We start from the raw sequence: 24081 nt of genomic DNA, 5'->3' as shown, positions 1-24081 counted from the left end.
GATGCATCTGTGTGGCATCAGACATGATGTAATGTATGCCTTCACATTAAGAACAAGGCACCTTGTGGGAACCTTGTCAGTGATTCCTAATCAGGTGTCCCCACTCTGAAAGCTTGATAGATATCGACCCATTACGTGCGAGAACTTTTGAACAGAATACAAAATGATCATATTGACTCCACAGAAACAGAATCATTTGTATTAATTAAAATCGAATACAGTTAATTAGAATGACTGACTCACCCTCCAGGGGGCAGTAGCGAGTGACCTTGTCAGGCATCAGCTGGCCTTCCTTGTGTCTGCAGTACACCTCAGCGATCTGTTGCCGGCACTCCTTGCTCTTGGCTCTGGACAGAGCCGAAATGGCTTCCTTCCCGCTGATCTCGCACTTGGGTGGCTGGTCATAGGTGACCTCCAGCGGCGCTGCGGTCGCCTGCCTCCTGTGTGGGTGCTGGTGTCTGTGCTGCGCCTGCGCCTGCTGGGCCTGTGAGGCGCGGTAGTGCTGCTGCGACACTCCTGCGGCGCCCTGCCGGACGCCCGGGTAAGAGGCGTTGTTGCCGACCGCCAGCGGCTGGTGGCCTACAGGAAGTACCTCGTTGGAGCTGCGGCCCAGACTGGGGGAGTTGTCCCTCCAGGCCTGCTGCTGGGCGTGGGCCTTCTCCTGGAGATGCTCCCGCTGCTGCTTGCTGCTAGTGCCCCCTACAGACTGGCGGTGGGGCTGCGAGCGCGCGCCAAAGTTGCTATTGTCTATGTTCTCAAAGTCTTTGGGCACAGAGTTCTCGTTGTTGCTGTCCACTTTAATTTTCTCCTTAGGCCGGTGGGAGTAATATCCATCCTGCAGAGAGTGAGAATAAGAGAAGAGAAGGGAAGCATTGAGAAAAGGACAGGGGGAGAAGAAGGGAAAGAGGAGACAAACAAGAAAAACAAGATCAGAGTTGAGTGAGTGAGGCGCATATCAAATGTCGGATTAACAATCAATGTGGCACGTACGACTGGGCAACGCCGCATGGAACCATGAGGCATGAAATGAAGTAGCAAGGTATTGAGTGTGGGGACTACAAGGTGCAACCTGACTGGAGCCGATGCAGGCTGAGGGCTCTGCTGCTCCGTGCCATCATCAGATTAGCCCCAGTTTCAATTAACTTCTCCCTCAAATGGGCCCAGCACTCCGTAAACAGATTACCAAGAGGGGATAAAGGACCAGAATATGACTGTGAATTTGTGTAAGTGTGTGTGTGTGTGTGTGTTTCTGTGTGTGTGTGTGTGTGTGTGTGTGCACGCATGTGTACAATTTCTGATTCCTTTTTCACTGGAGCCACATGAGAACGTGATGAAATTACATTGGTGTGGCGTGTGACTGGAAGGGCAGTGTTTGTCAATGCTGCGAGTCTGCATATGTGAGATAGCGTGTGTGTTTGTGTGTGTGAACGTCTGAATGTACAATTTCCCTATCTTTCCACCAGAATAGGCTGAAAGGGAAGGAGGGGCACGGGGGAGAGAGCAGAGAGAGGAACAGGGTAATGAGTGAAAGAGGAGAGTGCGAGGCGAAGGAGCGCTGACACGAGGCATGAGTTCTGCCGCTCCTTGGAAGTGCCGGCTCGCTCCAGTGAAATGTGCCCCGGCGCATCAAACGGAAAGCTGAGAGAGTTTCCCGGCTGCCACACCACTCTTGCACACCTCGCTAGACATACAAGAGAAAGAGATAGAGAGAGAGAGAGCGAGACGGAACAGAAGAAAAAAACAAACGGCAGCCGAGGAAAGATAGAGCTCATAACAAGCGAGATACCTGATGTGTTTCTCCGTTTACAAGACACAGCAAACAGAAAGCAGGAGAGAAAAGGGGAGGGACGCCGAGTGCAAAAAGAGGTGTGTGAGAGATAGAGGGAGCAGGAGAGGTGAGAGATACAAGCGAAGCGAGTGAGATGTTAGAGAGATGCTATTGTGAGCCTGCCGCTCAGCATGGAAATGTCTTTCCGCCCCTAAAGCCAGGCCTGTTATCAGCCCATCAACCTTTCCTCTCCGCAAACACCTTGTACCAGCACAATTACAGAGTTGGCTGGCTGACACACATACACACAAGGAGAGAGGGGAGGGGTTGGTACCGAGAAGCGAGAAAGGAAAGAGAGAAGGTGAGAAACAAAGAACGAGCTAAAAAAAAAAACCCAGAGAGAACAACATTCTCATAGTCAACTCCTTTTAAAGCCCCTTGCTTGGCAGAAGTCTGATTCTCACAACACCGGATACCTTTAATCTTCGGACGTTCTCCTCTCCTCTCCTCTCCTCTCCTCTCCCCTCCTCTCCCCTCCTCTCCATCCTTGTCTCTATTTCTTACTTCTTTCCCTTTCCCCCCTTTTCTCCTTCACTCATTTTCGCTCCACGCATCTGTGACTTCCCACGACTCCTCGCCGCTTCCCCGCTCCTTCCCTTCCCTTCACACATCTCTTCACACACTCCATTTCCACCTCTCTGTTCCGTTCCTCTCCCCTCTCATCCCTTCTGCTCCACATCTCGCTCCCCTTCTCTCATCATCTGTTCCCCATTTCACGTCTCCCGCACCTCTTTTTTCCTCCCTCCGCTCGCTCTCTCTCCCCTCCTTTTCTCTACTTCATCTCTCCCGCCTGTCATCGCCTCTCCCTTCCCCTCCCCGTCTCGTCTCCCTTTCCTTTCTTCACCCTACCAGTTCAAACAGACTATGTTGGTATGAATGGCAGAACCTGCTAATCCTGTGTGTAACAGCTGCTTAGGCTACTGATCACCTAAAAAGAAATCCCTACTTGCCGGGGTTTCAAAGGGAACGCTTTAGGGGGCTAATCCATGCAGTGCTAGTCACTGGATGTTTGCAGAGGTAAAATGAGTCTGTGTGCATTTATGATTTTGTGTGCCTGTGTTTAAGAGAGGAAGAGAGAGCGAGTAAAGTAGAGACAGCATGTGTTTGCCCCGGAGAAACGGATACCCCCGCTTTGAGTCCCGTCGTAAGAGACATGAGGAGAAGAAGGGAACACACTTAAATCGGAAGTAAGCCCAAGTGAGCAAATGTAAAAAAACTGTGCCTCAACTCATCCCAGTGAAACAAATGTATTTGGCTTGCAGCAGATACCACCCGGTAGGGCTGAAGCAACCCTCTTCTGATTCTCTGATCGCTGAATGCATACTATACAAAATCTGCCTTTGAGTCTGTGCCTAAGCATTCTAAGCTCCGCAGTGTGGAAATTCCTAATTTCCACAGCGAGGCCTGGTGGGGCTTACAAGAGGCAGGGCCGACTGAATATAGCATAGGATCGAACGCTGTATCGCATATTGCTTTTTTGAATATAGCCCAGCTGGATAATTGTTTCATTTGCAAAAAGGATTGCAAAGATGTTGTTTTGGGGGCAAATTAAGTGACATGGATAAGAGCAAGCCTCGGTAAAGCCCCATGTCCCTGAAGTGGAAACGAGGGTATAGCATTTGCAAGCTGGCACTGAGGAGATTCATATGGATAAACAATCTTCACCCCTGCTGCCCCCTTCTCCCTCCTTCCCTCCCCCCCCCCCCCCCCGTGTGTAAAGCACTTCAGTAGCTGTGTTGCTCTTTAATCTCGGCCTGTGTTGGAGGTCTGTGCGGACGGAGCAGGGGCTCTAAGCAGGAAACGGCGGGGCACGGAATTAATAGCAGCGGAGGGCGTTGGAGATACGGCTGTGTTCGACTGGAGATGGGGCTGGGAGCCGGGCTATCGATTGTTACAGGGAATATGTTTTCTACTCCCTGGGAGCTTCGGGGAGGCCAAGCCTGGATTGCCTGGCATGCGGTGTGCTCTCTGCATGCACACACACACACACACACACACACACAAACAGCTCCCCCTGAGCTCTACTGAGGAGTGAGGAAAAAGCAGAGGGGGTAAACGTTAGTATCATCCATCATGGGTAGGTACATTTAGAGTGAGGCCTGTGGGGCTGGGAGTTTCAATCCCCCCTCCAGGGATGGTTTAGTCCATTCCTCATAAAGAGCTGGCCCTTTCCACTTTTCCTCATTTCCTCAGCCACAGGGGGAAATATTTCACCTGTCCTCTTTCTCTCCCTCTCCCTTTCTCTCCATTCCCCCAATCTCCCGTGCAACAGAGAAAAAGCACATATCTCTCTCTCACCACCTGTCTGGCTTCACCCCGCTCCTCCTCCCCCAGCCCTCGTATCATCCCTCGCTCTAGGAGGGAAAGCAGTTCATCTGCTCCGCCCCCTCCCCTCCTCCCTAATGCCATCATTTACTGTTGCAGTCCCATGGTAGATGTTAGGGAGAGCAAGGTAGCAGCACATATCACTTTCACACCACCCCCCTACCCTGCTTCCTTTAAAAGACATCATTCCTACGGGGCCTAGCTGGGATAAGCTACTGCATGTGCCACCAGGACGTGCTCTATCAACATAAGCTGGTGTCTGTACAGCCGTGCGCACATGCATGCCAGCATGTACACAAGCACATACACACACCCGCATTTACACACACACAGGTTGGCAGTGTGAAAAGCACCTATTCATGTTCGGAAACTCCACGGACCATGTACTGGCTTATTTGTGAGTTTAGAGTAGTCATTTGGCAGCAGTCAGCATGGTGTTAGCCTCACAGCAGAGCCGCCCATATAGTGGACAGGCAGTGTGCGGGCCAGCTTCTGCTAGGACCCGCCTGCCGTGTGGCTAACGAGCTCAGATTAATTACCTGGACTGAATCCCTGTGATAGCAAGATGTGGCCTCTGGCGTGACACGGGAGACTGATACACTGACAGACTTACTGAGGTTCACAGCTGCTCGAGTACCTCAGGACATCTCATGGTAAAATGAGCCAGCGCAGAGTGGAGTTGGCTTCAGCGCTCATTGATTTCTTAGAAGTCTTAGTTATCGCAGCTAATCAACACCAGTGGAAGAACAGCTGCTCTTTTGGATGTTCTCAGGTTTATATTTTAGGTATTTAACTGACCCTCTTATCCAGAAAGACTTACCAAGTGTGCAGTAGAGTGAGCTTCAATTCCTACATCACCAACATTAAATGCCAACCAATAAAAAAGAGGGTCAAAGGGTCAAAGTCGTCGTGCCCTGACAATATTCTCATGTAAGATGGACATACAAGGAAATAAGAAGAACAGTTATGGGGAGAGAGGTAGAAGGTTTTTTTTGATGCCACAATCAAATGGATTTCATGTAAGATATGCGTAAGTAGGAGTTTGGCACTAGGTTGTTTTAAAGGATAATTATGGTTATTTTCCACCTGGGGCTTATTTTCCTAGATTTTGCCATCATGACTATTAATTGTGTTCAAAATCTCGTCACATACTTCACTATATAGCGTTCATACTTCCAGTTCGCCGGAAGCGCTGCTGTCCAATACACACATACAGGGCCAACACAATCTCCAACAGTTGAATTCAAAAGCGATTAAGACACGTCCTTACACTATACGTAACACTCACACTGCAGTTACGTCTTTAAATAGCTGTGATTTTAAGATACTGTATATCCCACCCACTTGTAATACCAGTAGGAGGTTGACGTGAACGCAGCATCAGAATACTTGAATGATTTACTTGCCAAGCAGCTCACGCTAGTTATAATAACATATCTAATACTGAAATATATGCAAGTTTCAGGCAATGGATCATTGGAAATCAGATGTAGGCAGGTCCCATTGCAGTGCGAGCGCTTCTTGGTTTCAAATGTTGGAGATTATGTTGGCATGTGTGTGTGTGTGTGTGTGTGTGAGAACAGCGCTCCAGGCTAAGTGGAGGTAAGTAAAGCTCTACAGTGAAGTAACTAGGAAAAAAAACAAAATCAGCCATAATGATGGCCAAAACTAGGAAAATAAGGCCCAGTTTGAAATTATAATTAAAATTATATATAAATAAAAATATAATTATCCTCTAACTAGTGTTTTGGTATAATGTGTCCGTCCAGAACATTTCCAGAGTTCCAGCTACCTTTCTTTTTCTCTTGCTCTCCTCCTTCAATCCCTCCAATCCCCTTCTCTTCCAGAGGCTAAAACTGGAGGAATGCTGATCACATGTGTAAGTGTAAGTGTGTATGTGTGTGTGTGTGTGTGTGGACGCAAATGCACGATTAGTGGCAGTGCTGAATGAACAGTCTGGTTTTAGTAGGCACAGAAGCCTCTTGTTGTGCCCTGTGACAAGCCCTGGAGCAAAAGTGCTGAAAAGGGAGTGTGCCTTTGTGTGTGTGTGTGTGTGTGTGTGTGTGTATGTGTGTGTGCGTGTGCGTGTGCGTGCACAGTTATAGCACTGCACAAGGAAACAGTGTGTGGGGTTATGTATGTACCCCAAATGTGTGATAAATATCTATAACCACAGTGTCAGACAACCACACACATGTGAACATGTATAGAGGCAAATATACATGTGTTACTAAATAGGCCTCCTACTTAATAGCCAACCTTTCAGTACTATGGGATAATGAAATGAAATGATAGCCTAAAACTGAAAACCATGCAGCAGTGTAAAAATATGCAGAAAGAAAAGAAAAGAAAAGAAAAGAAAAGAAAGAAAAAACACCTCTCCTCGGGGTATCTTATTAAACGGACAAATGATCGCTCTCTGCCAGTTCTGGTTTCAGACTGCAAAGACAAAAAGGCTCAAAGTTTTCCAGAAACAATGATCCAGAGTTGAAAACCGTGGTATACTCAGCAGGGCCAAGGGCAGATGTGAATTCATAAGTTGCTGTTGATTTTCTACTGGTTATTCTTGCATTGTAATTATATGGCTTCACCAACTATATTTGAATGCATGGATATAAACTGGGCAAGGAGACAAAAAAAATGAGGCCTCTGCACTCACAACCAGAGAGACGAGGAAGAAAGGAGTCAAAACACTTAAAAACACAGCAAGGCTCTGATTTGGATGAAAAGATCAGCACTGAGATGTGAGGAAATGTGTTAACTGTGGGGGATCTCCCACACAGAGAGGGGCCTTCCCAGCCCAATTTAGAATAATGAAAAGAGGGTAATGGATAATTCCTCTCCTCTCTGAGCAGTTTGGGAAACACTTCATGGGTGTTCATGGCCCCAGTGTACAGGAGCCTCAGTCTGGCTTCAGTGCCACCTAACCTCATCATCCTCCTCTATTGTGAAAAAAATATTTTTCTGTCTGCCTCCTAGTTCCTGAGATAGCACTATTAAATATGAATATTCTAGGGACACAAGGATATTTGTTACTTACTGCTGTCTGGGCGCTGTTGTTTTGACCATTAAACTCATTACTCTTGGCTGTTTTGAATATTGGCAATCTAGGAATTCAAGCTAATTCTACTGTTGCACAAATTATAAATCACTCTGGATAAGAGCATCAGATAAACACATGAAAATGCAAAAATGTAAATGAGTCACTAAATGGGCATAATTTAATTTAGAATCAGCTCATTGTTGCGGAAATGAACTGAAATTAATGCTACAGTGGGGAAATAGTATGTGAATTTGTTGATATTTAGATTTATTCTTTTTTGGCGCCTTGCCCTGAATTGGATTAAGAAATAGAATTGAGATGACTCCAAAGAACCTCAAAGATTTATTCAGTCCAAGTGCATACCAATAACAGTGAAACTCACACTGAGAATAATGTTAGAGCGAAAATCCCCAAAGCATGTGGCAAAAAGTCAAGCCTGCCTGCCTGAGTCTCACGAGGTTTGCCGTCTCCCCTCAGAAAACTCTTTACTTGGCATCCCAGCAGCTTACATAGATGGATTACCACAAACAAACACACACACATACACACACACACACACACACACACACCTGCCTCTGTAGCTACCTTGCATTCCTACTCTAGGAAGGGTTAATCACTCTCAAGTCTCACTTGTCCCATCTCCCTCTCTCTCTCACACATACACACACATACACACACGTGCCTGTACACACACACACACACACACACACACACACACACACACACACATGCATATACACGCACACCAGTTTAGTATGGGTAACTCTTGCCCGGAGGCCTGTGTGTGTGTGTGTGTGAGAGAGAGACTAGGTGGTAGTGGAGGAGGCAGCAGAAGCCGGTCAGGGTTCTGAGTCTGAGGCCTGGATTTAAATTAAATGAAACAATCAGCTCTAAATAAACAATTTGCATCTCCCAGTCCCCAAAACCTTCTTGTAGTCAGTGCATGTGTCCGACGCCCAATACCAAGAGAGAGTTAATTCTCAGGTATCTTAGTGTTTGAAAATATGTGCCTTCCAATGTTTCTTTGTTGGCCAATCACATACAAACACCTGTATACTTCCATTTTCATGCATGCAAATGTTGGCATGTTTTATGACATGGCCAAAATAAACTGGTCAATTTTTTATTTTTTTTGCCAACTGCTCAGTAGTTGGTTGCCTGCAAGTTGCATCAACTTCCCAAAGATGCAGGACTAAATGGACTGAAGCTGAACACACTGCTGGATTTATGGGACTATTTCTCAAACAGGGAGCAAAACCAACAATTTGGGAGCCAACTGTAAATATCCGATCTGTAAGTAGCCGTTACCTTTTAAGCTATTTTATGTATGTAAATCAGTTCAGTTTTGTAAAGCTAATGTTAGCTTGCTGAGCTATCAATGGCAAGCATTAGCTAGCTAGCCAAAACCTGACATGCCACATGCCATGTTAGCTCGTCATTGTAAAAGTAACATTAGGCTACACAACTAATTTATAAACATAGCTACAAAAATGAGGAACTGACATAATGTTAACTGTTGCATGGGGAACAACAGACTATTTTAGGTTGGCCAAAGAAACTCTCACCCATGTTTTTGCCCTGGTTTTTCCAAACTGAACCACTAGAAAGTACAAAGGTTGTAATTCTGACCTACCAGCTGGGAATTTCCGACTTCTGACTTTGAATTGAACGCAGCATAACTTCTCATTAAATTGACTAGCAGCCAATAATGCCAGCATTTGATTGTATGGGGTTGGAGAAGGGGCTGGACCCCCAGTACACCCAGCCAGTGGAGCAGTGGCTCATTTTCTTTATGTGCCAAATCCCCAAAACAGCCTGTAGCCTACTGTTTCTGGGCAGAGGAGAAGTAACATAAATTATTAACAGATTTCTAAACAATTATTACTGGGAAAAAACGTTACAGCAGTGTTTCATAGATGCCAGGTAATGGCATGATATTGCTGACAAAATACAAAAATACCCCCTCTTTAAACAAAATTACCTGAAACACATTTTTCACAGTACCCAGACTTTGGTCAAATTGCTGTAGACTACTCTTAGTATTTGTCAATTATGTTGTCAATTATGAGAAAGTACTAATTTTACTCACCCATTGTATTGTCCCAATTCCAGTTGGCATTAAGACCCTAATTAACCCTAATAAGTTTAAAGCAAATCATTTATTTTAGATTAGAGTATTTGTAAATAGCATTTGGCTCAGGTCTCATAGTTACCTTCACAGTATACCATTGCACCAGCTCATTCTGTACACACAATGCATTGCTCAAATATTTTTATGGTGTATTTCATGTGCCTTTGTAGAATACAATCGCATTATGTGCATTATGCATATATGCCCAGTTCCTCCTTTAAAGCCCTCCTCCTTCTTCTTCTCTTCTACTCTCACCACCACGTCCTTTCCCCTGTGCTTCTCTTCCTCCCCACTGCGTGAACCATGGGACTTTCCAGATGACAAATAGAATCTAAATCATATGGCTAACATATAGTACATTAGGCCTATATCTCACAAGAGCATGAAAGCCCTTTAACAGGCCATGAGACGATACTGGCAATTTCCCCTACTGTCTCTCTGTTCCCCCTACTCTTATGCTGGCCTCTTATTTTCTCTGTGAATAAACCCCAGAACTTTACATCTCCGGCTCTGAATAGGACCCATCACGCGATTTCTGGGCCATATCTCACGAGGGCATGAAAAACTCCGACCCCCTCTCCGCACACCTCCCTGTTCGCGGCAATGGCCGTGAAATGACACCCCTACTTAATCAATTGTGAATCATGAAATTTTGCACAAGAGACCCCTTTTCTTCGCACTTGACAGTGATTGAACTGCACAGCCATGCAATTCCATTCACCACGGCGATGAGAAGAAAGGAGAGCGGGGGAGGGTGTGTGTGTGTGTGTGTGTGTGTGTCTGTGCGAGATGAAGGCGATTTCCCTATGACATCATGGGCCCCCACTGAAAGGCGCCACTACAGAGGGTCCCTTCTGTGCGTTGAGGCCATGTGGTTACACTGCACACTGGGATCCTACAGCTGATCTATAGGGGAGAAAGGGAGGTGTGTGTGTGTGTATGTGTGTGACATGGAGAGTTCCCCGCACAGCCATTTAGGGAGGCCCCAAATGCGCAAAGACAAGGGGCAAGGAGAACCAACGGAGAAACAGGAGAAAAGGGGGCGAGAGAAAGAGAGAGAGATAAAGAGTAGAGGGGGTAGAGGGAACAGAGTGAGATAAAGACAGAAAGAAAAAGTAGAGGGGGTGGAGAACAAGAGACAGAGATAGAAAGGCAACGCGAGAGAGAGAGAGAGAGAGAGAGAGAGAGAGAGAGAGAGAGAGAGCGAGAGAGAGACTGACTCCTGACGGGATGTGCCCCCCATCCCCTACCTCTCTTCTGCCTGAATGGGCTGGTGGGAACGACATGTGAATGTATGATGTCAGGTCTGTAGTGAGTGTGTCAGGGAGCATAGCTGGGATTCTGGGCCCGTGTGTGACATAGCTGTGACACGGCGTGACCCCGGTGTGATCCCGACCCTAAGGTCCCTGAGGATTAGCAGCCCCACAGCTGTGATGTCATGGCAACACTGGGAAGGACAACCACAAGATTAATTAATTCACTATAGTTCTTGTGTAGGATGCACAAAGAAGAGCATGAATGTGTATCAGTGTGAGTGTGAGTGTGTGTGTTTGTGTGTGTGTGTGTGTGTGTGTGTGTGTGTGTGTGTGCGTGCGTGTGTGCGTGTGTGTGTTAGTTTAGTCACTCATCTGCCTGTGTGTGAGAAAAGCATGCTAATGCTGTGCAAATATCTCACAGGACTGAGAGCTTTGGTTTCACTTCCACAATACAACCAGCAAAGTCTGTCAGCCGAAAAACCTCCAGAAACACATCATTGTGTAACATGCATAGTATGGAGAAGTTGAAAAACATGTACATTTCCCTTTTTTTATACCCAAACCAACAACTTGACTATAAATAGGACTATTTTTCCTAATATATTTCTGCTGTCGTGTGAATGAGAAGCGCATATAAATTACAATTTTAGTAGTAGTAGCTCAGGTGGCTGAGGTGCATGCCATGTATCTAGGCTTAAAATGTGGCTCATGTCCTGTGTTGCACATCATCCCATCTCTCTCCACTGTATTCTGTTTACTGAAGCAGAAATGCTACAAAAATTACTTTTAAAAAAGTGTGAACGGTCCAGTTGTTGCATTTATATTTGCTTAATGCATTCTGCATGCTAAACAGTTAAGCATTTGTCTCAAATATAATTGTCCAAATGATTATAATCAATTCATTTGGAAGTCACATCATGTGGTCAGATTTGCATTTAAACAACACATGCAAACAACTAATGGCTTCTCTCCAAACAGCTGTGGACACTCTTATTGGGTTATTCACACATGCCAATCATGCTTGGCCACCATACAATGAAAAAACAGACAAGCTCCTATTTACAATTCCACAGGAATGTGAGCAAGCTTTCTAAAGTCACAAACATCTACAGAGTAATCTGTCTGCTGGAATGACAGGGAGATAAAGATCGGAGGAAAATAGGGAAAACAGGGGGAGGAGGAGAAGTGAAGGTGAGGAGTTAAGCACCTAAGCTAGCAACAAGTGAGGAGAAGGCTGATACCATCTTCTGGTTTGACACCCAGATCATTAAAACTTCCGAATGATCGAAGGATGCACTGCCCAGCACAGCAAATCCTGGGGCAGGAGGGTGAGGTCAAACAGGAGAGGAGCTTTCAGTCTTTCAGTAGTTTTCAGTATTTTGGTTTAACTCAAATGGTTCCGAGGCAAGATGAACAGTCTAATGATAACATTTGTATTGTCAGAGAAAAGATACATGCTTTGCAACACAACAAAATGAGCCTATAGGCCCATTCAGACAGGATTAGTTTCTCCAGAGTAGGCAGGGTAATTGTAATTATTACTTGAGCTATTGGCTAATTTTAATCCTGTCCGGAACAAGCCTGTATGTGATTTTCCCCCTTGACCTCAGTATTAATTCCGGCACCAATTTCCTGCAGTTTTTCAGCGCACTGGTCTGATAAGTCTAGTCCCGCCGAGACAGACACCTCCGCGTTTCAACTCATCAGTTTGAAGTCGCTGATTACCGAGGCACTTCCTGATTACAAAAGACTGCAGTTTAATTTTTGCCTGTGAATGTGAAGACGGGCCAACATGGAAGCATTTGAGGAGGCTTTTGCTAATGTGACTGGTGCGAACCCAGCTATACTCTGTACCGTACACTCCTGCTTGAGAGTCAGTATGCTGAAGTCGCTGTGATGGACCATTCTCATGAGAGTTATGGGTAAGTGTTCTGTCTGTAGGCTAACCATGACTGAATTTGCAAAACCACAGTGGAAGTGACTGTATGTGTGACTGTATATATATATATCTATTAAACCACTGGCAGGCTTTGCACAAAGTGATGTGTGAATTTGTGAATGTCTGACCACACTACATGCTTCTATCTGCAATTTGGCATTGGCTAAAAAATTATCGTTGAGTAAAATAAGATATTATTATATCCTTATTAGGTATTTATCATATAATAGCTAATATATTTTTTTTACCCTAATTGCCCTGTAATTCTAATCTCATCTGAATGGGTTTAAATCAATGAGAAAATTAGTGGAGGTCAGATTGAGATGGTAGAGTTATACCATGGACATATCCCAACAGTCTAGCTGACACACACACACACACACACACACACACACACACACACACACACACACACACAAACACAAACACACCATACCATCTGAGCAACAACTGATGGAGAATAATATCTGATTGGCCAGGTGGGCACTTCCTCGCTGTCACTCCCCAGCCGCCAAGTCACTGTTCTGGGCCAGAGGATCTGCAAAACTGGCCTCTCCCCCTCTCCTCTCTGCTCTATCATGACTCTTAATCTCCTGGTTTCTTGCTAATGCCAAGCCCTAAATGGACAAAATGGATTGTCGTCATCAACCTTGGGTCGCACGATCATTTTTAACTCCTATTTAACCAGGCAAGTGGACAAAGAACAGATTCCTATTGTATTTACAGCAACAGCCTGGGGGAGAATTTGCAGGGGTTGGGATCAGAGAGCGAAAAAGAGAAAGAGACACCGACATTGGAGAGGTACTGTTGCCAGGGCAAATCAGGACATGACATACTGGATTTAGCAAAGAAGTACCAATCAAATGAAGACCTGACCTAAAATATTTTTTTTCTTCATAGCATGTGGTCTCACCAGAGGATTATCTGTGTTTATATATTCACTTGGGCTTTGCAGCATGACCCAGGCCCATCCTAACTTCACACTTAACCTTTTGTACACATAACACAGGAATGTTATGTTTTGAAGTCACCATTTACTAGAAGCACAGTTCTCAATTCTCACGTCTGAAACCAGCAATCACAGCTAATCAGCTTAACTGGTGCGGCGCTGGTGAACAACAACAAGTATTCTGCTTCTGTTCCCATTGTTGACTCTAAAACCACTAATCCCACCTCAGAACGGCACGGAGTCTTTCCAAAAGCCCACCAAACCTTTTAACCCCACATCAAAAAACATCAAAAGCCATTCGTGGCCAGGAGGGCTGCAAGAGCAAGCCACACCCCGAACAAGTCACAGCACAACCTGGTCAAATTACAACGTTCACCTCCCCCTTTTCTACCCGCGGAGGGTACCTTAATATCCCCTGAACCACCTGGCTGGCATCAAAGCCCAGAAACCCAATGCTTTGCAGTAAGACACATCAGCAACATTTTTGGCTTTCATTTCCTTTGCCGCAGTGGGGGTGCGCAGGAATATGCCAAGCCCCAGCTCAGTCTGAAAGGAGGGAGGAGGGAGGTAGACAGGGAGTCTCTTTGGCAGCCAATAATGTCTGTAATTTGTCCACAGATTGAGGAAAGAAGAGAAGAAGGGAGGCCCTCAGACACCACTCATCTCACTGAAAACGACTTTATGTGTTGGTGTGTGCACGTGTATTTGTATGTGTGTGTGTGTGTGTGTGTGTGTGTGTGTGTGTGTGTGTGTGTGTGTGTGTGTGTGTGTGTGTGCGTGTGCATGAGTAATTAGCAGCTGTCTGTGCCATAGGGGCTGAGTGCCCTTGCCCGGCTGCAGCGTCACTGGACACTGGCAGTCCTGCTGTCCTCCTCCTCCTCCATCCCTCCGCAGATGTTGAGCTTGGCACGAACAACGGATCAACACAGACGGCACTGACACACACACATGCGCACACACATGCATAAACACATACCTGCAGATGTATACATGCTGTAAAACTGTACTTTTGTGTGATCCCCTACGCAAACAAGCACAAGTACACACAAGTACACGCACGCATTTTCTCGCTCGCTCTTCACTGTCTCTCTTCCAGTCTCGCCTGCTGGCCTTGTATGGCCTATACACACCCACCATATGCTAACTGCTGGAGGAGAGCTGTGATTTGTAAATGATTTAACCTTTTAATAGACTAAGCATGAGGTTGACTACTGCCGAGTCCCTCTGGATGAGAAGCCAGTGAGGAGAAATAAGGATTGGAGCTGTGATTTAGACATCATTTAATTGTACTGTCCAATTATCTGTGTGGTTCATGTACTGAAGTGATGTTTGTGCGTGTGCGTGTGTATGTGCGTGCGAGCATGCACTTGTTGGTGGATGCTTACTTGAGGATGAATGTGCGTGTGTATGTGTGTGTGTGTGTGTGTGTGTGTGTGTGTGTGTGGTTTTCAAAACAAGCTGGTGCCAGAGCTTAGCTGATAGGCTAATTAAGCTCACCACAGGGAATAAACGTTTCCTCTCTGCCTGCCATTTGTCACACCTGGCACGGAAATGTCACTAGGAAAAGAAACACACGCATGCTCCCTCACACACATGCACACACACACACACACACACACTGGGCACAGCAGATACTCAGTGGGAGAAATGCTGAGGCAACAGAGCTACTGTATGAGTGTGTAAGTGGGAGTAAAAAAAAGGAGGAAGAAAGGGAGAGAGGAAAAAAAAAAGGGAGGGAGACAGACAAATAGCAGAAGAGTAAAAAATTGCAGAGATTCGAGCAAAGGAGGAAAAATGGTGGGAAAAGATTGGTGAGAAGAGGAAGGGAAATTAGATAGAGAAACAATAGAAAGATAGGGTGAAAAAAGAGGAAAAAAAGCATTCCTGAGCTCTGCTGTACAATAGCATAGCTGACCCCACACATACACACACACACACACACACACACCAGTTGAGCCTCACTACCTCTCTGACTGAGGCCCAGAAGATGACCCACAATTCCTCTCACTCACAGCAGTCTGTGCCTCTTTCCCATCAGGATCGCCATGACATACCTCAGCCTTCTCTCTCTCTCTCTCTCTCACACACACACACAGACACACGCACACACACACACACATACACACAAACAGATGAGCTTGACGCTGGAATCTGCTGTTCATTACAGGCGAGACAGCTTTAGTGTAGAGTGTAGACATAGCCCCCAGACATTTTTACAATATCACCAATAACCAACAACACAGATCCGCTGCCATACATTCCTGCGTTACAGCGCTGCACACCTACAGTCTACAGGAGAGTTAACGGGGGGGGGGATAAGGAATGATGACAGAAATTATGGAATGCCTCCCCCTGGTTAACTCGACGTTTGGGGGGGAAAATTGAGAGGAAAAAACCCACAACAATTTCCCTCCCTCCCCTCCCAACCATCCCTTGTTAGATTGAAACAAATGACCTGCTGTTATGGAGTACAGCACAGAAATGGATGTCTTCTGAAAAACCACTGCAAGCATGGATTAGCTGGTGTAGGTTGGAGCAGAAGAGTGTGGCACACAAGCGTCGGTTGGCAATTCACTTTCATTTGAACTCGCTTGGAAAAGTAAACTGAAAATTGCAAGTGATTATTGTACGTCAGGTTGGATATAACATCTTTTTCATCGCAAAAGTTTTTTCATTGTTTGAACTGTGATGAAATTCAACTTCTTGAATTGATTACAGTTGGAAGCAAACTGACTCTCACCCTGAAGCACATACTCATGAGTGTTTATTGTGCAAGCAGAGCGAGTGCGAGCGTACTGGTGTAATATTGTCAGAGCATGTAGAAACGGTGGAAACTGTGGCTGTGAAAGTCAATGAAGACCACAAAGCTTCAGCATTAGGGATGCTGCACCAAGCTGGATTTTTTTCACCCGATGCTGAAATTCATGCATGCCACATGGTGTTATTTCCATGGATCACTTCAAAGGGAAGTGGAATCAAAGATCTTGCACTTTACTGAAGCACGCTGGCATCAGAGGCTCACTGATACTTGCCTTTTTCATCTTTGTTCCATTGAGTCCTCTTATCTGTCTCTTGTCAACATGTCACTTAGTCATCCTTAACTAACACTAATCTTGGTACCAGCTGTCCTTTCTTTCTTCTCCTCTCCTCTCCTCCTCCTCTTGCTCTGCTCCCTCATCCTTCATCCCATCTCTCTCTCTCTCCTCTGTGTTGACAATCGACACATTGCCATCTCTGTCATCTGCTCTATTACACGCTACATGCAGTCCGACAGCGTCCGTATGGGCCCGTCCTGCCCAGCACAGCACAAACATGTCGGCCCCATATGGAGCTTCCCCACAGGTGGAATGTATCTGGGACGGCTAATGGAGGGCTTTGGGACTCTGGAGCTAGATGATGCTACCAGACTGGTGGCGCTCACAGTGCTACTGTACAGTAACGGCTGGCGCACCACATCGAAGCCTCCTGCTGGGAAGGTGTAACTATCTATTGTTTGTTTACAGAAACTCTTGTGTTGAAGCTCTCTAGGTCTGTGTCTATTTTTGGCCTGTCTGTCCCGCTCTCTCACTTTCACAGTCTTGTTCTCAGATTCTAATTTTCACTTCATGGTTTCCACAGGAAGCTTAAAGAGCAGAACAGCTGCTGTGACTGACTAGTCATAGTCTAGTCAACCTTTCTTACATTACACCCAGACCTAAACTGGTGACTCTATTATGTCATTTATTTCTTTTCTGCAGGGTTTTTTCACCTACATATGTTACTGCAAACATTGCATCTGCTCTTATTATTAATAATAGGGCAACACCAACTCACTGTGTTGTTGTTAAATCTAAGACCAATGTTCCATGCGGCAGCGATAAAAAAGAGGAAGAGGAGAAATCAGACAGTATTTGGGCTTGCGCCTCTTAATCTCCCCTCCTCCGGCTCAGCCTAACTGACATTTTCTTAATTTATTCCTCTCAGGATTCCAACATTTTAATTAGGTCACTCCAAATCTCCTCCCACGCAGCATCGTTCGAAAAACTTTTTATTACACCATATTTGTCATTTGCCTCCTCTTGTCTCTTTCTCTCTCTCTCGTTGTCTGTCTGTCTCTTCCTTTCTTTCTCGCACTTGTCATTTTTGCTCAGCGGGTTATCTTACTAATGATACATAGTGGTTTTCAGACCAAATCCTGCTGCTCCAAAAAGTAAATAATGGAGAAGTAAATACATAATTGAATCATGGAGATAAATAAATGAGCAGGGTTAAATAAATAAATCTCTTTTTCTGTGTCTCAGTGGTTGGAGAAAATTGGAAGATTTGTGTAAAACTGTTGTAGGACTCCTGCCGACACCTAGATGGGTAGATAGATCGGCTATCTGAAGCTTGAAAAAAAGTGAATATGTGTGCACAGGCGTGTTTGCGTGTGTGCTTGTATGTGTGTCAGTGTGTGTACGTGTCCCACTAGGACAGCATCTGAGATAGTGAGAATGCATACATTCAGTTATATTTGTAAAGCACACTTTATGCTATGTGTGTTTGTGTGTGTATGTGTGTATGTACATATGTTTGTATCATGCATGATTGTGTTTTGAGATTGAGTTCCTACAGCCCATAGAGAGTGTGTGTGTTTATGTGTGTTCATGTCTGCTGTGTGTATGATTTGTAAGATGTTCCTCACCACAGTAGCAGTCCTGGCTTATCTCCAGCCTCGGTGGAAACAAGAGGAAATGACTTTTCTACAAAGCATCTGACGGGGCAAAAAATCTTTTACATGCTTTCCATTAGCACAGCAGGGCATTTACTATGACTTAAGTGCTTTGCTGAAGGGGTCTAACTAAGATCTGAAGTACAATCCCTCTGGTTGCAATTCCCTTTTACTAGACCCTGAGATCAGTCAGTAGGTGTAAAACTCAAAGGATTTTAGAATGAGACAGAAAGAAGCTCGATGCTGTGCAACATGAATGTCGGTAATGTCCACTAAATTAATGAGGAGCTGAAAGAAAAGAGGCAAAGTGGATTATCACCACAATCAATTCTGCACAGATTCCAATAAAGCATTTTCCAGCAATGCAAGACGAGCGGAGTTTGTCCTTCTGCAAGAAACCAATGAGTCTGACATTGAGATCAAACAGGGAGACTGAGATCGAATAAGGAGATTTGAAATCGCAGGAAAATAACAGAATTTATTTATTTCTGTATTTGACGTGCTAATCCAGTTCTTTCAGATCCTACACGCTTGACAGTCCCGCTCTTACTCTCTGATGTGCGATGCAGGAAAAAACACAAGGCCTGGGAAGTCCTGATGCTTCACAAACGAATGCACTGACTGACCTTCCATTTAAGTCTTTCCTGGCTGAGTATCGTCTGCTTCTTCTCTTCCTGTTGTGGGGACGGGATGTAACCGGGGGGGGGGGGGGGGGGGGGAACTCACGTCATTCACACCCACTCGCACATACATGCTCTATACACACATCAGATATGAATAGGCACAGACACACGTGCACACGGACATACACACAACACACACACACACAGACACACACACATACAAGGGGAGAAGGAAAATGCAGACACACACAAGCACATGCGCACACACCTGCCACTCCCACACACACCCAATGTCATTCATTAGGCTTTGTATGTCCTTAGTCAGTCCCTCGCTCCTGCCTGCTCCTCCCCTCCTCCAGCTCGGAGACAGAGTGGCTCTCCAGTCCTCCAGAGGAATGCCAGCAGATCCCATTCCTCCTCAGTCCAACCACCGCCAATCAGACTTTCCTACCACAACTCAGCAGCCAGCCAAGCCATTCATACTGCGATACTGTTCTACCAGGTCCGTTGACCATGCTAGTTGCTGATTCATAAGAATGAATCTCATGCTACATCGGTAGTACTAGGCTCAAGGATTGCTAATCCATGACCTGACAGGAAGGCTAAGCTGGGAAAGTAGCTCTATCCACACACACACAACACACACACACACACACACACACACACACACACACACACACACAGGGTCGAGCTAGCCTTGTAGTCTCATGTGCTTCAGGGTTTGGCTAAAGCAGCTCTCTCTAACTACAGGATCATGCTTCTGTGTTGCATTCTGAGGCGATTCGGCCAGATGAGTGCTGTAATTATGTGGTTAGCCTTGGCTAGCGTTTAAGGCTAGCTGATTATTGATACAGCCAAAGGCTCGGAAGCTGAAGGCTTGGCTAGCTGGCTACAGTGGTGCACTGTGTGGCAAATCTGAACCAGACTACAGCTAAACTCCCTCTGTCTGAGAGGAAACTGTTTAAGTGCAACACAGCCCCCCTCTGTGTGTGTGTGTGTGTGTGAGTGTGCGATGCAGTAAGGAGGAGTACCTTTGTTGAGGACTGTTGGGGTAGCTGGGGTTCAGTGGGTTCAGTCACATCAATGAATGTGAATGCAAAAACTGTTTTGTGTGTGTGTGTGTGTGTGTGTGTGTGGGAGGAGGATCCACATGCATGCGCGTGTGTGAGATTAGGCCCACACACACACACACACACACACACACACACACTTGTATTAGCTCAGAACCCTCTGTACTGCTGCCTCTTTCATCTCTACCTTTCTAAACCATGCTTTGAGACCCAACACAGCACAGACTGTGTCCGTGTAAGTGTTAATTCATCCTAAACAATAATTTAAAAACACCTGCCTTAATCAAATAAACACACACACACACACACACACAAATACATTCCCTATGCCATCTAATTGTAGCGTGGGTAGCTGTAACCATAATATTACAACACAAAACAAGTTCCAATACAACATGACAGATCAGCCCTAATACTTAATAGTACATACGGAAACCATATGGGCTTGTCACTATAATAAACACTGCTTCTGCTGCGCTAATCACTCCGGCATAGCAGATGCACAGACTGAGGCATTATTGGCAAAATTAAACCTACTTTCCCCCTTTTCGCTGTGTGAAACAGCTGTCCAAATCGGAGGGAAGAGAGAGAGAGAGAGAGACAAAGAGAGGGACAGAGCGACGAGAAATGGAGCGATGGCCAATCGCCAAACCCTGGAGCGATTGAGATCCGATCCCCCAGAGTTGGGGATTAGGTTTCTGATCCAGATTTTAGGCCGGATTTTGGGCTTTTTCCTCAAGCTGAGCCCATTTGAAATTCTGGTTTTGGTTGGTGATGTCATACTGTTGCATGTGTACGAGAGAGAGAAAAGAGAGAGAGAGAGAGAGAGAGAGAGGCAGAGAAAGACTGCTCACGGCCATCACTTGGTATTCGGAGTACGTTGTGGCCGTTGCCAGCCACAGAAGGAGCTGTTAGCCAGGCCGGCAGCATCGATTTGTCAGCACATCCTACCAAAAATCCTCTGGGGCCCCTGGGAGCCAGAACGGGGCACTGGCAAGAGTGCAGAGGGCCTGCAGTGACCCAACAGCCGCTAAATACACACACATAGGAACAAACACACACACACACACACACACACACACACACACACAGATGCACATGGTGTTCATAACGAGCGCATAATACAGACAAATATATGACAAACAAACGTACACATTTAGTCGCATTTACAACCCCCACCCCTCCCATAAAAAACTCCAAAACAACAAAACAAACACACAGCTGTAGCGCTACGTTAACAGCTGCTGTAGCGCAGGGTCAAAGACAGTGCACGTCACGCAGCCTGTGTCCTCTGAATCATTGGGCTGCTGCAGGCTGAGACACACACACACACACACACACACACACATACAACAATCACCTTCCCTGACCTTTGATGTTCTGTGTAGCACATACATACCCCCCAACTCACACACTCACACTCTCTCTCTCTCTCTCACACACACACACACACACACACACACACACACCATGCCCTGTATACTGCCATAGGCCATCATAAACTAACAACCCATCCTCATCCATTAAACATAAGTAACATAACACACACAGGATTTCTGCACATGATACAAATGTATGCAGCGCACACATCTGACTGCACCGGCTCTGCTGGAAACAATCAGTTTGATCTCTGCTATCTCTGACACACTACACACACCGCATATATAATTCAGCATATATACTACGGCTTCTCAATGGATTATGTGTGTGTCTTACTTGATTTTTCTTTAAGTGCAATAACTGCGTAGGAGTTTGCCTTGGTGACACTGGTGCAGGAACATATCGACAATTAACATAACGCAGTGCATACTGATGCACATGGCACAGAGCATACATCCACGCAGCGTGACATGTATTAAGAGTAGCAGACGTGTGTGCGAGTTCATAAGTGCAATCGAACAACATACTATGAGATAGTTATACTGACTAGATGGAAATGCATACAATATTTAATTTAATCCAGTGGGTTGTGACTTCATGGGCAAAGTCAGATTTGGGTCCTGATGTGAAAACACGTGAGAACTAGCGCACTGCACCTTACTGCTGGATCTGGATCGTCACATCTAATGGTGCTGTCGCGTACACCAGGCTCTCATTAAAACCACCTACCTCACCACCCAATATCAAATGGAGTAATTTCAGCAGAAATAATATATAAGCCCTGTTGTGATAGTCTATTATGCAAAATAGGAAAGAAAAAATAATGAAAAAAGGTACCAGAATAATTTTGAGAAGCTAATAAACCTTATGCTGATTAATCTCTATTGCTGCCACTGGACATAATGTCAGTGAAAATACAGCCCTATTCCTTTGATTATTCTTCGCACCTTAGAGCAACGCGCCCACATCAGGAAAATAGTTACCAACTCATTACAGTCCCCTTCTATTGCTGTTAAATTGCAGTCATTTGTGTCTTTTAGGCAAATAGACTGACTGCTAAGCAAGCAGACGTGGCCTGGCTGAATTATAATTGCTCTGTTCTGTCCAAATCTCTTTCTCAGCAGTTAAGACAATTATGTCTGCATATTCTATATGCCTCTGGAACATATGCATATGTGCAGAACTCCAATATTAATAAACACACACTGACGCATGCGCACGCACACACACACACACACACACACACACACACACACACACGCCACTCACTCAGTGTCACACACAAAAGTAAATCCATATACCAGCAGGCAATGTTTTACTTGTATTTTGTGTGTACAGATAAGTGCTATGCTGTTGCTGTACTTTTTCTTCTGATGCTGTATATTTAAGTATATATATAAGTATATATGGAGCATATATATGGAGTGTAAGTGTGTGTAGATGTATGTATATATTTATATGTATACGTGTATGGATTTGTATGTGTACATGTGTGTATATATATTTATAACAAAGTATGACTGTGCAGAATTATGTTTATTTCTGAGCCACATGTCTTTCTAGCAATGGCATTGGCTTGCTAGAATGTAAACAACAATTTAGAAATGTCATTACAAAGTGCCAATAATATAATTTGGAAGGAGAGCTTGTGAAATTGTGATGGGCAAGACATCTCATTTGTGATTACAACAGCAGAATAAAATGGAGCTAATATCATGATTCATTTTCCTGCCCCACGATACATATTGTCACATTTTTGTATTGCGTTATATTGAATTTCGTTATATCGTCCCATCCCTAGTGTGTATAGTGTATATTTGTATAATTGTATAGATTGACATGCGGTATTTTTATCCAGAAAGTAGCCAGAGCACAAGTTTTCCATTGCATTGGAATGCACTGCTTTTTTTTTTAATACATATGACAATAAACTACTACTGCTGCTAAGCTGCCAACACTATTGTGCATGCAGAGGCAGGATATGTGGTTGGTGTACTCACATTTCAGCCCCAGCCAACTCCCCTGTCATGGACAAGTGACAGGCAGCCAAGGCTTGTCCGGAGATACCCTCCCTAAACCACCAAGTACGTTCTGTACGTGGACGCAGAGCCGCTGGAGGAGTGCCGCCAAGACCTGCTTGGCTTCAATGACTGGCCCTCCATGAAAAAGACGTATTCATCCATCCGCTGGTTAAACTGAGAGTTACATAAAAAGATTGTTGTAGGCCTATTTGCTGATGTAAAACGGATTTCACTCGCAGCAGTTAAGGGGGAACTTGGGCACAAAGAGAGAAGTCAAAAAAGCCCTCACCCCCCTGCAAGCCACATTGGCCATTCCATGGGGAGAGCGAGAGAGAAAAAAAGAGCGGTATTGTTCTTTGTTTCAGCTCTTTCACACACACACACACACACACACACATTAAACACACACATACACACGCACGCACACACAAATAGACTTGAAGAGAGTGCTGAAACCAATAAGCAGTCAATGATTTTCCTAATGGTTCTTCTCTATGGAAAGGCAGTTCTCATGAGGATGGTTAAAGCACTGAGAGCCAAGCGTAAACTCCCCTCCTGCTACTACAGAAGCCCAAATCACACACACACACACACACACATGCACACAAACACACAGAGTGCTCTGCAACTCTCTGACTTGGCAAGCTCTCTCTTTGCCTTAACCTCTCTCTCTCTCTCTTTACATCTGGCTCTATGTCGATTAACCCTCTGTCTCAGTTTACCCCCTTTGCCACAGCTCCTTTTCTCTTCCCCCCCATCTCATAATTTAACCCACTTTCCACTATTTCTCAGCCATTCAAAACAATTTTGTTCTTACCCTGTGTCT

General features: G+C 45.2%; 1 protein-coding gene across 1 annotated transcript in view; it reads right to left on the bottom strand.

Moving 5' to 3' along the window:
• The window catches only part of xylt1 (xylosyltransferase I), a 62359-nt gene that overhangs the window by 27336 nt on the left and 10942 nt on the right, over nucleotides 1-24081 (bottom strand). The window contains exons 2-3 of the mRNA XM_071913924.1: nucleotides 566-835; nucleotides 244-484 (exon numbers count right to left, since the gene is read on the bottom strand). Of these exons, the coding sequence (XP_071770025.1) occupies nucleotides 244-484; nucleotides 566-835 (511 nt within the window). The remainder of the gene's footprint in view (nucleotides 1-243; nucleotides 485-565; nucleotides 836-24081) is intronic.

Source organism: Centroberyx gerrardi, chromosome 3 (assembly GCF_048128805.1).
Source record: "Centroberyx gerrardi isolate f3 chromosome 3, fCenGer3.hap1.cur.20231027, whole genome shotgun sequence".
In the NCBI taxonomy this organism is placed as follows: Eukaryota; Metazoa; Chordata; class Actinopteri; order Beryciformes; family Berycidae; genus Centroberyx; species Centroberyx gerrardi.
The sequence above is the reverse complement of the archived record's forward strand: the minus strand, read 5'-3'. Positions and strand labels throughout refer to the sequence as shown.